Source organism: Lontra canadensis, unplaced genomic scaffold (genome assembly GCF_010015895.1).
Source record: "Lontra canadensis isolate GAN:19392208 unplaced genomic scaffold, GSC_riverotter_1.0 scaffold191, whole genome shotgun sequence".
Lineage (NCBI taxonomy): Eukaryota > Metazoa > Chordata > Mammalia > Carnivora > Mustelidae > Lontra > Lontra canadensis.
Window position 1 is genome coordinate 713,014 of NW_022631185.1, and position 17,148 is coordinate 730,161.

The 17,148-nt window shown below is 48.2% G+C and overlaps 1 protein-coding gene across 1 annotated transcript; it reads left to right on the plus strand.

Annotated features, from left to right (window-relative positions):
* Positions 1-5,315: 5,315 nt before the first annotated feature.
* LOC116861156 (zinc finger protein 154-like) lies at positions 5,316-9,892 on the plus strand. Its single transcript, XM_032847670.1, has 3 exons — positions 5,316-6,161; positions 6,287-6,408; positions 7,722-9,892. The coding sequence occupies exons 1-3, from the start codon at positions 6,025-6,027 to the stop codon at positions 9,128-9,130; spliced, it is 1,668 nt and encodes a 555-aa protein (XP_032703561.1). The 5' UTR covers positions 5,316-6,024; the 3' UTR covers positions 9,131-9,892.
* Positions 9,893-17,148: the final 7,256 nt, after the last annotated feature.

The following is a 17,148-nucleotide window of genomic DNA, read 5'->3' on the forward strand; positions in this document are numbered from 1 at the left end:
TGTAGAAATATGAATGCAGATGCGTGTATTTCCATGGCACTTCCCTGTTTAGAGCGTGTCATTTCCTGATTACAGTGTCCGTGTACTGTCTTCACTAAAATATGAGGTGAGAGAGGAATTTCTTAGTTTGTTCACTAGAGTATCTCACGTGCCTAGAAAGGTGGCTTACAGATTTCAGGTAGCCAACAAAGAGTCTGCTGCATGAATGCACGAATGTGTAATGTTGGTGCTTATTCCTAAAACCCAGCAACGTTCAACCATAGGACATGAAGAGCAGCTCCCAGTGGTCAAGGGATGCTTTCCCTCCTGCTCCCCTGTCCTCTGTCCTCACCCTTTGTCTTTACTGGGCCACATGAGCATGAAAAGGTAGAAAGCAGAGGCAGAAACCCAGAAATAGGCCTTATCCTGTAAAAGGGAACCTTTATATTTAAATGTTACATCTCTGTAATACACTGGAAACATTAACAGCTAAACTGGACCTGATATGATTCGTGACCGCAAGTCTCAGAATGCTATTTTATTGACAAACACCATGAAAGGTCAAATGATTTCTGCTCATTTCTTCCAGAGATGGCAGGTATGGGGGAATGAGGAGCTTATTTGCAGAACTACTTTGAAAGGGCAGTTTGGAGGAAATGGAAAGATTCTGTGCACAGCTGGGGCAACAGCACTTGTGCTGGTTACTAGGAATGTATTTGTGAGTTGGTTTCTGCTAGGAAACTGGGCTCAATTACACTGACAAAGTAGAAGGTACCGTGTGAAAATGGCTTGAATCACAAAAGGGAATATTCTATGGGGTAATTGTGACATTTCTCTCACTGCTTCCATAAGAGGACTATGGGGCTACAGATAATGCTCCACTGTGTGGAGAGGAACATTTATTTGTCCTCTTTCCTGGTTTGTCTCCAGGGGTTTGCTACTGTGAACATTCTTGCACATACCTCTTGGTACAAGGGAAAGCTTTTGTTTGGAAAGACCTCTGTGAGGCAGCTTGTGAAATAACAGAAAATATATATGTCGGTCTCTATCCCTAGTTCCAGGCACAGAGATCCTAAAGCCCTTGTAATTTCTTAAGTAATGAGAGCAATAGAAACATCTTTTGTTTTAATACTTGGTCTTCTAACTGGATCCTTGTACAGAACCCCTAAGTCATCTGGAATTTCCTGGGTGATAGGAATGTCTTCCATTTCAGTGAGGCAGTTCCTGGATAGCTTCAGGATGGGGACTGGTCCCAGGAAGACCAAATCATGAGCTTAGAACTTTCAGCCCCACCCTCCATGAAGTGGAGAGGAGCTAGAGATTGGGTTAATGAGCAGTCATACCACACAGAGTTTGGAGAACTTGGTGAACAACCACGTGCCAGGATAGTGACACACCCCCCAACTCCATGGGGACGGAAGCTCCTGCACTGGGGACCCTTTCAGACCTCACCACAGCCTGGCAACACAAATGCACAAATACAGAGACTCGTGAGACAGGCATGCAATATGGATGCCCAAACAACACACAGAATTGCACAGTCTCCAAGGACCAAGTGTGATGAGAGGAATGGGTGTGGTAATAGTCTGGTCTGGAGAAAACAGCCTATCCCATCTCTGCATATTTGATGATGGGCTGGTGGGAGTCAGAGCAGAAAGTTGGGTGCATACCTTAGTACAAACTGGAGGCTCAGGCTGGGTTAAGGATTGACAGGTGGGGGGGAGGCAAGTTGGAGCCTAGAAGTCTTTACACAGAAATGCTTGTCTCCAGGGCCGAGAAGCCTGTCTGATTGGGAGAGGAAGGTGGGAGGTTTACAGGCTTTATGGGAGCAATGGAAAATTTCTAGCAGGTTAGCAGCCATTGTTGGAACAATTTGCAATTTACCAGGAATGGTGAGGAAGAGCTGTAAGCACTAAGGTCTCCTGCAATAGCTGCTGGCAGGGACATGTGAGGGTCTCAGTGGCTACTCTCAGTCCTTCAGGGCCTCACACTGTAATAGTGACAGTGATAACTGGGTTGACAGCTTAGTATGGGGGCACAGAATGGAAGGGCCACCCAGGAGCCATATTTAGGCTTCCTCCCTCCGTGGGGAGGAACTATTACCAATAGTAGTGAGGGAACAGATGGTCTAAGGTGACAGTGATGATGTGGAGAGCCTCAGGTGGAGATGTTGGGGTGGGGTTACTTGGTGGTCCCAGGCTCCATAGACAATCTGGCAGGTGAGGTGTTTGGGAATCCTAGCCCAAGTCCCGGGAAATTTCCGCTGGAGAAGAACAGAAGGGAGCAAGGTGAGTGGGTCCAGGGCAGTGTAACCTGTCTCCAGCTCAGCGGTGTAACCGCTGAGCAACCTTGTGGAAGTCCCTTACCCTCTTTGAGAGATAGATCCCTCCTTTGAAAATTGGAATCATAATCCGTCCACACACTCTGGTTTTGGGGCTGTTGAATGAGATAATCCTCAAGAGAGCCCATCGGCATTAGGTTCTCATGAAAAGAGTGGGGGCCCTCAGAAAAGGGGAAGTGTGCGTGTGTCTGTAGAGTGCCCTCTACAGGGAGGGAGACCATATTAGGACAAGGCTGCCTCTGTCGTGGGGACATCAGAGTCTGGGATGGTACTTGGTCCTGTTTGAATCAGCCACACATTTCCTAGGCAGCATATGCTGATTAACAATCAGAGAGGCAGAGATGATTATGAAGTAGGACAGGAAGGGACTGTGGCTGTGGGAGTGCAGTTGTGACAGGTGTGGCAGGAAAAGTGATGTGCACGTGGGGAGGGAGTGTGAACTCCTGTCCAAGGGCCCTCAGTGCCATCACAGTGAGGGTGAGCCCGGGTATGGTGGTGTCTGGGAAAGGCGATCTGGGAAACCCCAGGAACACTGCCTGGAAAGCGGGGTGGGGGAGGGGGTGTGTTGTGGCCTTGCGCAGAAGGTCCAGAGCTTAAGTGCCATCGGTCTGTCCACCTGCCTGTTGCTAAGGGGTGACACAGCAGTCAGTGTACCATTATGAGACACTAATTGAAAAAAGATAATGTTTATTGGCTTCCACTAGGCGTGGACATATCAGTGTCTGACGGACTCTATGAATGATGTGTCTGTTTGGTTTGCGGCCTTTGGGAAGATCCAGAGCGACATCCTTAGCCTCCAGGATTATGCTGACTTCGCTGGGTCCGAAATGTCTGCACACACTTGGGTGGCCGGCTGCAGAGAGAACTGCAAAGAAACACGATCGCGTGCTCTCAAAAAAAAAAAAAAAAAAAAAAAAAAAAACCACAGCGAAGCCGCACATCGGCCTTTTCCCAACACCACTCCCACCAGACGCCGAGCCTTCGCCGCGGAATGTCGCCGACTCTCCGACTCCTGGCCGCAGAGCCGTGGGGACTACTCCGCCCAGAATGCCCGGGCCGAGCGACAGCGTCGCTGTCCAATGAGCGCTTCAGAAGGGCTCTTCCGCGCGTGCCCGTACCGCACGGGTGGGACTTCCGGCTGTTTCCGCACAGTGGCCATGATAGCTGCTGTCGGTTTTGCGCGCCCGGTGAGAGGGTCTGGCTTTCTGCGTCCATACTGACTTAACGCGAACGAGAAGGGGCGAGAGGAGGCCCTGTCCGCGCTGCACGCTCGCGGATCCACAACTCGGCAACGCGGCCCGGGCTGCCCCTCTCCGGGGCGGAGACCGGGACCACCGGCCCGGTGCTCTCCGCCCACCGAGCCCTATGGCGGCGGCCGCGCCCAGGGACCTAGCTCCGGTAAGCGCTCGTCCCCTGGGCCCTCCCCGCCGCCCCCCACCCAGACCCCGAAGGCCCGAGCGCAGGGCGGCGGCTCGCGGCCCTGCGGCCCAGGCCCCGGTGTCCGGGAGAGGGAGTCGGGGGTGTCCGGGCGTGTGTGTGAGCGCCGGCGGGCTGCGCGCGGGAGCGGGCTCCGGTGGGGGGCACGTCGTGAGGGGCGATGTTGAGCCCTGAGGCGCGGAGCTTGAGCTGCTGCCTTCCCGGTCTTCAGGGCCGGGGCAAGGGTACAGGGAACTTTGAGCCGGTGGACCCTGGGTCTTGTTGGTCTAAGGCTGGGCTCTCCCCAGTTCCCGCGGCATCAGAGGCAGCACGGACGAGTGGGAGGTGGTCTGACCCGACCCCCACCCGCCTGTCTTCTGCACTGTTGTGTCCCGGGATCTTAAGTGCCATTCCCCAAGTTTTGAGTCTGGGGACCCTGGGGAAAGCCCAGGCCCGCGCCAGGAGTTCTGTGAAGGGGTTTCCGTTTCCGGCAACCAGTGTGCGTGCAAGGCTATGCAAGGACTGGTAGCGGAGTGTGCGCACGCCCGAGTTAACACTCAGCTGCACCTGTTCGGAACGCACCGTTCTGTTTTTTGGCGGGTGAGAGCAAAGAGCCGGGGACAGCAGTCGGGCCTGGAGTGACTGCCTGAGAAGTTGGGCGTGTCCTCTGGTGGTCATGCGAGGCTTGGGTGTGCGCAGCTACCTGATGTTACCAAGGTCTTCATAGGATCCATCCCGCTGTGGCATGGAGTGTATGTAGACTGCGGGCTGCGGGAGGAGGCAGGAAGATCGGGGTGGAAGCTGTTGTCAGAGTTTAGGTGAGGGTTACTGGCCCAGAGTGCTGGCTTAGGTGTTATTGGATTCTGGATATGTGTTTTGAAAAAGTGACCACTGATTTGCTAATGTGGACCAAGACAGGGTGAAAGGGAGGCTTCAGGGATATCTGTAGGATTTTTGTATCTGCAGCTGTAAGAATGGAAGCTCCATTGACTGAGATGAGGGAGTTGGTACTGTGAGTGATGTTGGTGGGAGATGTTCTGGAGAGCTCTGAGTGGATGCGTTGAGTGAGCAGCCAGACACACCAGTCTGGAACTCTGCGGAGCGGTTCAGAAGGGAAACATCTAAAAACATCATGGCTATTGTGTGGGCCCCGGTGAGTGAGCTGTGGGTCCCAGTTGTGAGAAGTTGTGAGTCTTCTGGTTGTGGTGGTAAAGGTGTTATGGTGCCAGGAAGTTGGGGGAGGAAGGAGGACCAGGACTGTATACTTAGAAGATGGTATGACTTCAGAGAGGGATGTGAGTGGCTATGAAGGGAGAGTGCATCAGGAATAGGATACTTGGGCAGGTGGCCAAGGTTTTCAGTGGAAGAGTAGACATGAGAGGGACACAGAAGCTCAGAGGACATGATGACACTTGGGCCTGTGCTGCTGGTGCTTCTCCAGTTTGAACTCCTTCAGGGTTTTGTGAGGAGTGGTAGGGCTTGGGGTGTCTCATCCTGGAGGAATAAGGTCACGTGTATGTGCTGATGTGATCATCTGTGAGAGTCACTAAGGTAGGCCACTAAGGTAGAGACACTAGGGTAGGCCACCAAGGAGCCTTGCTTTGGAAGAGGGTCGGATGGACAGAGGAAGATGGTGATTGCTGAGTGGTCACGTGCTGCACAGGTGGAGGAGGACCTTGTCTGGTGCAAGATGCAGTAACTCAAGGCCTGGGTGTAAGTTCTCCTCCCCACTCTTCTGCTGTTGGGAAGGCCTCCTACTAATTAAACAACCTTTTCATCAAAGGTGCGTTTCCTGCTTATCCCTTTGGATGGGTTTCAGTGCCCTGCCAGCCCATGGAGTTACTCGGACAAGCCAATCCCATCCTCTTACAGGAACCTCACCCTCTTAATCCTATGAAGCTTGCATTCCACAGCTCCTGGTTATTCACTCTTTTTCAGAGTGCCACCCCATGTGGGCCTGTGTGGGTGTGGTGTCCCTCTCCCAGGCTGTGAATATCTGTGATTACTAAAATGTTGTCCATCTCCTCTGTCCATGGTCAGGTGTCATGTGTTGACCATCCCCATAACCCTAAGGTGGGACTCCTGCCCTCAGCAGTGGGGTGAAGAGGAGGTGATAAAAATACCAGTGACTTGCGGGGGAGCCCAGGGAGATTTCTGTGGTGTGGGACAGTGAGGTGTGGTGACCATAGGCATGTGGCTGTGGAATTCAGGCTTGAGAACAATGTGTACTTGGGGAGGGAGTATGCCTCATTGATGCCAGGGCCCTGGTTTTCAGCAGAATAAGCTAGATGGCCAGGAGGATCCCTCTGTGCCAGGTCCACAACTTAGACATTCACTCGTCTACCTGCGTCTTCTTGTGTCAGCAGGACCCTCTAATCAGTGGGCCCACGAGGAGACTGTGGCATCACGGCACCCAGGCACTGGGGTGTGGTTTTTCCTCTCAGTTGGGATGATCGGGGGAGGATGGGCATAGGGTAGATGTGGGTGGGAAAAGGGATATTGGGAGAGGATATTTCTGTGGTTTCATCTATCCCCATCCTGCCAGGGCAGGGTGACCTTTGAAGACGTGGCTGTGTACTTCTCCTGGGAGGAATGGGGTCTCCTTGATGAGGCTCAGAGATGTCTGTACCAGGATGTGATGCTGGAGAACTTGGCACTTATAACCTCCTTGGGTAAGACACTCAACCCCATCCCTGTGGCCTGAGCTAGTCTCTGACCTTCCCTTGGTCCCCGGGAGCAGTCTATCTTGACATAGGGACCATGAGCCACTGGTTCCTTCCCCAGTTCCAGGGGTAGGTGCTGTGGTTGGTAAGGCTGAGGTCAGTGCACCACCCTTCTTCCTTGAACAGCCCCAGCAGCAGCTTTCCTGCTGAATTTCAGGGAAGGAATCAGGGTCAGGAATCTTGCAATGAACCCAATGGATATCCCCTTTCTTGCCCTTTCCCTGACTGGGTGACTTTGTCTTGATGCAAGATACCTGCATGCTCCATGTCTGTTTCCTTTCTCTGCTGAGGCTTCCTCTTGCCTCCCTGTGCCAGGACTTGCTGTCTCTGACAAAATTATTGTGTCTATGGACCATGGGCTATTCTCATGAAACTCTCCTCCAGACTTCTCTGGGGACTATTTAGTTCTCTTTGCCATGGGCTGTTGTGTGCTGAGTTGTTCTGGGATACCGATGGCTACTCAACTGTCTTTTCCTTAGAATTTGTATCACGAAGTTGTCGTGGGCTTGCTGATTGTGGGAGTGGGGTTGGATTGGAGACCCCAGGGTGGTTCATGGTAGATACACTGACGCACACACAACACAAAGGCTGCAGAGTGGTACCTGGAGGAGACGATGTCAGTGCTGTATTCACATCAGACCAGAAGCCTATTAGTTTGACTAGTATTCTGATGCCAGGGGCCACATTTCATTTCTGTCTTTTCTTCCGTTTTCTTGGCACTTTGCCGATTTGTCAATTCTGTTACTTGCTTCTAATTTTCCTTCTCGTGTGGGGTTAACCTCGCATTTCTGAGATCCCTAGCCCACTTATTTTCTCACCAGGCCATCTGCAGCACTTTGCACACTGGCTGCTGTTGCACCATGAGGTGTGCCCGTGTAAGGAGTTCAGAAAACTACCTGCCAGGTTACAGTCCTATTTCCTTGGGACTTGACACACCCTTCTGCACAGAATAAGTGTGTCAGCAGGAGATAGGTTGCTTTGGAAAGTTGTTGGCAGAGGAATAAATTGCAGACCACTTCTGTCCTCTGGGTCACACAGTGCATGCTTGCCTCCTTCACCTCAAGAGGCCTCTCCCATTCTCTGCTCTTTGGAGCCTGCTACTGCTGAGCAGCCCCATCTTCCACCTGAGCCATCTCCCTGGTCCTGCAAACCATCCCAAGCACTGGTTCCTGGGTCTGCTAGACACACATCTGGAGCTTGCATAGTAGCTGCCCCCTCCCACCACAGGCAGCGTGCACTTCACCAGCATTTCTTGCTTTCAGGCTGCAGGCAGGGAGCAGAGGATGACCAGGCACCTGAGCAGAGCGTTTCTGTACAAAGAGCGTCACAGGTCAGGACTTTCCGGGCAGTTGTGTCTCCCCAGAAGGCCCATCCTCGTAAGGTGTGTGGCCAGGAGTTGAGAGACCTTTTGCTGTCCAGTGAGCACCAGGCAACACTTTGTGGACAGAATCTCTACAGTATTGGGGCACACAAGGGACAGTTGTATTTCGATGTAGACCTTCCGCACCAGGAGCAACACACTGGAGAGAAATGCTTCAGAAGCAACACGGGCAGAGCCTCTTTTGTGAAGGACTACAAATTCTGTGTGTTAGGGAAACCCTTTTCCTGTGGGGAGGTGACATCTTGGCCTGTGAGGGACATCTTGGCCACCTCGAGATTCCTCCAGCATCAGGCCCCACCCACCAGGGAGACGTCATACAGGAGGACTGAGTATGGGGCGTCCTCCCATGGAAGGAAACTGCAACACAGCTGGGCAGAAGGCACGAAGGACTTCAGTTGCAAACACACATTTGCTCATCACCAGAGAGACCTCACTAGACAAAGATGCTTCATGTGCAGTGAATGTGGGAAATCTTTTAGCAAGAGCTACAGCCTCAGGGACCACTGGAGAGTGCACACTGGGGAAAAGCCTTACGAGTGTGGGGAATGTGGGAGGTCGTTTCGGCAGAGCTCTAGCCTCATTCGGCACCGGAGAGTTCACACTGGAGCAAGGCCTCATGAGTGTGACGAATGTGGCAAATTATTTGGCAACAAGTCTAACCTCATTAAACATCGGAGAATTCACACTGGAGAACGGCCGTATGAATGTAGTGAATGTGGGAAATCCTTCAGCGAAAGCTCTGCGCTCCTTCAACACCGCAGTGTTCACACGGGAGAAAGGCCTTATGAGTGCAGCGAGTGTGGAAAATTCTTTTCCTACCACTCCAGTCTCATAAAACACCAGAGAGTTCACTCAGGATCAAGGCCCTATGCGTGCAGTGAATGTGGAAAATCCTTTACTCAAAACTCCAGCCTCATCGAACACCGTAGAGTTCATAGTGGAGAAAGGCCTTATAAGTGCAGCGAATGTGAGAAATCTTTTAGCCAAAGCTCTGCACTGCTTCAACATCGGAGAGTTCACACTGGAGAAAGGCCTTATGAGTGCAGTGAATGTGGGAAATTCTTTACTTACAGTTCTAGTCTCCTCAGACACCAGAGAGTACACACTGGATCAAGGCCTTATGAGTGCACTGAGTGTGGGATATCCTTCACTCAAAACTCCAGTCTCATTAAGCACAGGAGAATTCACACTGGAGAAAGACCTTACGAGTGCAGGGACTGTGGGAAATCCTTTAGCCATAGTTCTAGCCTCATTAAGCACAGAAAAGTGCACGCTGGGGAAAGGCTTTAGGAGGACAGTGACTTTGGGAAACGTTCACTGGGTCTTCCATTTCAGTGACCATTCAAATATTCACATTGAAACGGCTCTATGAGTATCTGAATGTGGGATATTCTTTCCCTATGAGTCCTAACTCCTAAAACATGACAGTGTCCCCCTCGATGAAGGCCCGCGAGTGTGGAGAATGTGGAAAATGGCTAACCAAAGGCTAACCTCACCACACTCCAGAGAACTCACAGTCATGAAAGCCCTTACAAAAGCCTTGAAAGTGAGAAAGCCTTCTACTGAAGGACTTGACGTCATAGGAGTTCACAAATTTCAAATGGGACAACTACCTTAACCGTGCAGGTATTTATTTGATGAGAGTAATAGCACTGGAGGAAATCCCTCATGAAGGTGCCATTTGCCTGTGTTGACGTTCATACATTCAAACATCGACATAAATCCCAGGTATGTAGCAGCTGCACTGCAGTCTTTGAACCTGCCCAGGGCCGTTTCCCAGTGTCGGGGCAATTGCTGGAGGACTAATGAGCAGCCTGGGCACTTACTCCTTCCCCATTTTTCTTCTCTGAGGAGAGGGCATGGATCTCGCCCAGTTTTGTCCTAGAGGACTGTTGGTGATTTGAAAAGGAGGATGGCATATCAGGGATGTATCATCCTTGTGAAACTCTGAAGGCATTTCCCCAGCCTCCAAATCACCAACCCAGGAACAGTCTGCCTCCCACTGCTCTTGCTGTACGACAATAAAGATCATATTTTTTAAGCCACCATTAATCTTGGGGATTCTGTTCACTCTGTGTGTGTTGAAATTAACTGTGTTTGTGGGCATGGAGGGGTGAAGAGAGTTGTGTGCCTCAGAAGGGACTGTATGATGGCAGAAGACAGCTCCACAGCTTTGACCTAGTTTGCATGGCTGCTCCAAGCCTTTAAGGAAAGACTGCAGGGCTCCGTGGTCCTGAGTTATAGCTGGATGCCAGGATGTTTTGTGGGGTCACCCTGAAGTGGGAGCTGTTTCAGCCTGAAGTAGGGGCTGTTGTTGGTTGTTGTTTCACAGCCTTTAGTGCTTTTGAGCAAATGGTCTTGTCCTCTTATTCACAGGGGCTATTGATGGTGAAGGAGGTCTATTCTCCAGGCCCAGCAGCAGCGCCAGGGGCCTTGATCCCCTGAATTCTGTAGCGTAATGTCACTGATTTTAAGATTATAAAGACTAGGGACACCTGGGTGGCTCAGTTGGTTAAGTGGCTGCTTTTGGCTCAGGTCATGACCCCAGCGTCCTGGGATCGACTCCCACATCGGGCTCCTTGCTTGGTGGGGAGCCTGCTTCTCCCTCAGCCTCTGCCTGCCATTCTGTTGCCTGTGCTGGCTCGTTCTCTCTCTCGGACAAAAAAATAAATAAAATCTTAAAAAAAAAAAAAAGATTATAAGGACCAGGGGAATGACCGTTGGTCCAGAAACACTGGATTAATAGAGAGTGCAGGAGACCAATAAACAGGTTGCAGTGTACCTGTTTGGAAAAGGCATGCACAGTGTTTAGGTGGGAGGACTGTGAAGGATGAGCGGGTAGAGAAATTCTCAGGACCCCCAGATGGATGTATCTTGTGTAGGGCCTGTCAGGTGAAAGTACGCTATAGGTTTTGTGGATTCCTTGGTCCCTCTGCGTTGTCCACCAAAGGCCATGGTTGTGCATGGCAGCGAAGCAAGGACAGAGACGGGAGAGATCTCTTGGTGCAGCCATGAGGTCTTTGTGACTCAGCCAGTATCCATGTTGAATGAACTGGGAATGCCTTCATTGCTCACCTGTTTGTACAGATGTCTTCTGATGAGGAGAAAGATGGTGGAGTCCGTATGGTGGCCAGACCTAATCTTCTAAAGCGTAGAGAACCCAACTTAATTTGAACCGTGTTGTTAAGTTTCAGTAAGGTACAAATGACACGCAATGTCCATCATTAAATTGTGCAGTTTGACACTGACTTTCACATAAGCCCAGGAGGCCATCAGTCATGATAATAAAGTTTTCCATCACCCCCACTTTTCCTTTGTGTTCTTTAATAATCTGTCCTCGAGGCGGCCATTGTCTTTTCATTATAATCAATGAGTTTGCACTTTCTAGAATTTGTATGATCGAAGTTGTGAAGTGTTGTGTCCTCCTTTTCCTTGGGTCCCCTCGTGAGACACATTTATTTTAGTTCATCAGTGGTGCTTATACGAACAGTTCACTGTATCTATGAGATATCCATATAGCACTATTTATTTACTTATTCATCTGTTCATGGATATTTTACGTGTTTCCACTTTTGTGGGCTGCAAGTCAGTCTGCTGCAGAAGGGGCGCCTGGGTGTCTCAGTCGGTTCCAAGTTCCAACTGCTGGTTTGGGCTCAGGTCACGATCTCATGGTTGAGACTGAACCCAGCGAGCCTGGTGTTGGGCTCTGCCCTGAGCGTGGAGCCTGCTTAAGATTCTCTCTCTCACTCCCCTCTGCCCCAGCCTCCCTCACCCCCACTGCCCCCCCACCCTGCTTTCCCATGTGCAGTGGTGCTTTCTCGCCCCTAAATAAACAACTATTTTAACATATGACAAATGTTATTAATGCTCCATTTTCTCAATTTGGCTCACAAATGTTGTTTCTTAAGCCATGTGTATTGCAGTTAAGATCCAGACTGTTTCCCAACGCCCTACAGTAGCTGTCTCACATGTCTGTTAACCCACGGGTCCCACTTGCCTTGTTACTGTTGGCTGAGGCCCTTGTTCATTAGAGCTTGCCGCGTCCTGGGCGCCGCTTATCGAGTCTCGGAGGCTGTCCGAGACAGCTGACTACCCGCGCCCACAATCCTGCACACTAGCTAGTGAGGAGACAGGTGATGAGGTTTGTCCCCGCAGGCGTGTGTGGTGGTGACTGTCGGGATGTGGAACGGAATCTTCCTCCCCCCCGTGGGTCCTCTCCACACTTGACTATTGGAGACGTGTGCTCACCAGCACCACCATGCAGTTAATTCTGCCTCTGACCACCCGGAGACAGCATCCCATCGCCCGGGGTAAAGGCTCAGTCCCACAGGATGACTGTCCCCTTCGCATGCCAGGCACAAATCCAGGTTGCCCCCTGTGCTTCAGACTGACTGGCTATAAACCAGAGGCTCCCAACCCTTGCTCTCACTCCATTACCTTGCTGGGGTGGTTCACGGAACCCTGGGAAGTACGTTCACAGGCCGATGAAGAAGAACATGGGGTGAGGTGCAGAAGGGCCTCCAGTGCAGGAGCTTCTGTCCTCAGGGAACCTCAGTGTGCCACCCCCAGGCGTGTTCACAGACCTGGGGGCTCCTCAGCTGTCCGTGTTCGGGAGTATTTACAGAGCTTTCAGCTCCAGCTCCAGCCCCTTCCTGGAGGCCAGTGGGTGGGGCTGTGAGTTCCAAGCCTCTAATCCCCGCCCTTTCTGATGGCCACGCCCCACGCTGATTCTGCTTAGGGCCCGCACCCTAACACACCTCTTTAGCATAAATTCAGGTGGGCTCCAAAGGGGGCTCCTTAGGAATGACACAAGGTACTCCTGTCACTCAGGAGATAACAAGGGTTGTAGGCGCTCTGTGCCAGCAACAGGGCACCAGGGACCAAGACCAGATAGATTTCTTACACCACATTATTGAATAGATACTAAGCCGGAATGTGATGTGCACCAGCAATCAGCTAAGAAATTACAAAGACTTCCAGGAAAAAATCTCACCGTGTCATACAAAAAGCAGACAGAACCCATTACATACATATTTCAAAGAGAAATAGACTGTGTTCTCAAGTAAGGTCACTTGAGAGCATCATCTTCACACAAAGTTCATCCTAACTTCATGTTTGTAATTGGGGTGACCATGTGTGTTAGCTTATTCACCTTATTCAAAGGAAAAAGAAACTTACTTGCATGACAGCAAGTACTTTCTGGAATTAAACAACACAGGTCATGAACACAGGAGTAAGGGAGCCCTAGTGGCCAAAGGCCTGTGTAGTCTTCAAAGGGATTAGGAGATGCTTATAATTTCTCTAAACTAAATGTTGTGAGAAAAGGGAGGGGGAGAGTCTCTCCTCTTAACAAGGAGAATTGAGACTCTTATTTTTAATCTGCATTTCACATAGCTGAAAACACAGAGGACACCTGACATTCTTCCAACTGATGGATCTACCTAAGAAGATACCCTACCGAAATAATCTCTCAGGTAAGCAACTTGGGAGTCTAAATTGCATTAGGAAGCCTATTTGGAAGAAGTATAAAATGAGGGCCACTGGTTAACCAGAATCTTTCCTTTTCGTCCTGTGTATAAACAGTATTTGCAGGGTCCACTTAGGAACTCTGGCATTAAGTACTTATTATAAGCTCAAAACGTCCTCCCTGGTATTTCGTTTTCAACTCTGTCTCTATCCTATTTGTAGACCTCCTGTCCTTAGTTTCCTTCAATCTGCAGAATTCTGAGCCGGCCAAAATTCTTAAGTGTCACTTGAGTATATACCTTTGTGCAGGAGACACGTATCTGGAGAATGGACACTCAACTTGGTTTTGTTAAAGTCTGTGGCATCGTCAGAGACTTCTCAAATTCCACAATGGAGAAGAAAAACTTGTTGAATCATTCATTCGTGTCTTCTGCATACACATACAGGAATCCCTCTCCATCTTTGGTTGCACCAAGAGATGCAAAAACATGATTGGAACAAGTCTAAAGACCTGGTCTGGAAAAGATTTGAAAGTTAATGAAAACTTAAGGCCTAAGATCAAATGAAAAATAAAATTCATTTCAAGTCTCCTTATTGATACATGAAGAAGGGCGTGTCTTAACACAGTATAAAGGAAGTTAACTACTAAGTTTCTAATGCTTTACAAGGGATGAGCTCACTGCCAAAGATATCAGGCTAACAGTTATTTTACAGAAAAAATTGTCAAGCTGTGATTCTGAATCATCGCCTGACTTCTAGATCATCACATAAACACCACCTCTTCTCAGGCACTATCCTCTTTGCAATATTCTTCCTGACACTCTACACTTAGCAAATGTTTTCTTCATCCTCAGACTAGTTCTTCTTGTACTTTATCACATACACCTAGTTGACCTTCCAGAATTTATAGTAACTTAAATTGTGTAATAATTTGTATAGGTATAGGTTTATAGACTGTATTGGATAGTGCACAAATTTAGCTTTTTATTTTTTTAAAGATTTTATTTATTAGAGAGGGAGGAAACACAGGCAGAGGGAGTGGGGGAGGGAGAAGCAGGAGAGGGAGAAGCAGGCTCCCTGTTGAGCAAGGAGCCCAGCTTGGGGCTCGATCTCAGGGCCCTAGGATCATGACCTGAGCTGAAGGCAGATGCTTAACGACTGAGCCACCCAGGCCCACCCAAATTTAGCTTTTTAAAATAATTCTGCCAAAGCTACAAGGCATGCAGGGAAGACTTTTTTTTTTTTTTTCAGGGAAGATTTTTAGAAGGTGAGCATATTAAATGGAATCAAGAGATTCAGTCAGCCAAATAGAGGATGTGGCAAATTTTAATGGACAAAATGCTTATAACTTTATCCAATAAATAATAAAGAAGTGGCTTCCTTATTGCCCACAGTAGCCACAGTGGCTACGAGTTTACTGCAGTGGGCTTCAGGTGCTCTCCACCTGTGGCTTGGTGAAGGCTGTAGCTCCTGTATGACACAGTGGAGACCATGGAAAAAGGCTAGTTATCATCACACCTTCTGGATTCCAGGATACATGTTTCTTTGAATGTAATGAAATTCTACATTTTTGTGAGTGGGATTCCAGAAGCAACTGGTATAACTTTAGTAAATTGTACTGACTGGTGAAGCTGAGTTAGCAGGAAATCCAGAAGGCTTTATTAGAACACTGGCAATATTTCAATCCATCAAGATGGACTGTCTACTTTCTCTGATGGTCCTGAAAATAATTATGAAAAAACAATGGCTATCCTGCAAATTAAAGCTGGACTATAGTTAAAAGAACTGGTATGATTAATGTGTGCCAGATGGTCCCTGGTAGCAGTATCTGAGCCTTAATAAGGCACTTACTGATCAGTCTTCCAAAGGAACTCATAACAAATAACCTTTTATTTCTCCAAACACGAAATCTGTTGTCTTCAGAGGAAAATAAGTTAATAAACATAGTCTGTATTCTTGCTCTGAGATGAAAGGGAAGATCCTCTTTAATTGCTGTTTCTCAGTGTTCAGATTAAGGTTTTTGCATGATTTCAATCTTTTATTTTTCCGTTACCTGTATCGAAGTATAACTGGCAAATGAAACTGTAATACAGTTAAAGTGATGATTTCATATATGTATACACTGACAAGGGAAGATTAAGACTTTTAATTTGGGGACTGCAGCTTTGTATTAAGAAAGTTAAAAAAAAATTTAAAATGCGGAGAAATTGGGATTTGTAAACTTCTGAAGAAGTAACTTTAAGGGGCACCTGGGTGGCTCAGTGGGTTAATGCTTCTGCCTTCATTTCAGGTCATGATCTCAGGGTCCTGGGATAGAGTCCCCCATGGGGCTCCCTGCTCAGCGGGGAGCCTGCTTTCCCCTCTTTCTCTGCCTGCTGCTCTACTTGTGATCTCTCGCTCTCTCTGCCAAATAAATAAATTTAAAAATCTCAAAAAAATAAAGTAGTAACTTTGAAACATTCATGTTTTATTTGACAAACGGAAGCAGAGAAGTCTAACTGTGTTAAATACCAGGAGGTACAGTTGATACATAAGTTTGTACTGTAGACAGACATCTGCACTATTCAAGGGCAACTCGGGATTTGAAATTACGGAAGAAATATTGAGCTATATAAAATTATTAACACCTTAATTAATTTTTCAGTGAACAAAATAAAAGAGGTAAGGTGAATACTCAAAAGACACATGTATTAAAAGCCAGACGATTGGTATGATTGCATTCAGTCTGCCTTCAGTAGCTAATTCAATCAATAAAATTTAGCATAACATTTATATTTAAATTTTTTGGTATGTATTCAAGTTATCAGAGTTATGAAAGTCCTGATATTTTTGAAATTCTTAAGAGGTTATGCAGTGAAATATCTACGTTTACATGTAAAATAACCCGCCAGTATGCATGGGGATACAAGAACCACCACAAAAATGATGATGGAAGGCTATGTGTGATAGGGTTGATGAGACTTCTTAGCAGTCTTATTCACAGATATATATGTAAATAGCCATTACAAAAGTTAGAATATCTCCTTGTATCAATAATTTTATACGTTGAAAAAGATGAATTGAAAAGGGGAGGAGGAACTTAGCTTCAGGAATGCAAACATATATGAAAACATCAAAATGTGTATTTAAAATGTGCAGTTTGGGGCTCCTGGGTGGCTCCAGTGGGTTAAACGGCTGCCTTCAGCTCAGTTCATGATCCCAGGGTCCTGGGATTGAGCCCACATCAGGCTCCCTGCTCAGTGGGGAGCCTGCTTCTCCCTGACCCTCTGCCTGCAGCTCTGCCTGCTTGTGCTCTCTCTGTCTCTGTCAAATAAAGAAATAAAATCTTAAAAAAATAAAATAAAGGGGTGCCTGGGTGGCTCAGTGGGTTGAGCCTCTACCTTCAGCTCAGGTCATGATCTCAGGGTCTTGGAATTGACCCCACATCAGGCTCTCTGCACATGGGGAGCCTGCTTCCCCCCTCTCTCTGCCTACTTGTGATCTCTGTCAAAGAAAGAAAAAATCTTAAAAAAAAAAAAAGTAAAATAAAATAAAGTATGTGTGGTTTAAGTCAAGCATACTTAAACTCTTTTTACAAAACAAATATTTAGGGGCGCCTAGGTGGCTCAGTCAGTTAAGCGTCCAGTTCTTGGTTTCAGCTCAGGTTGTGATCTCAGGGTCTTGGGATTGAGCCCATTGGGCTCCATACTTAGCAGGGAGTGTTCTTTCCCTCCTCTCTCCCTTTTCCCCTCTCCCTCCCCCCACTCATGCACACACTCTCTCTGAAATAAATCTTTAAAAAACAAAAATAAAAAAACAAAAACAGAAACACCCACAAATATTTAAAACTTGCCACTTACTGG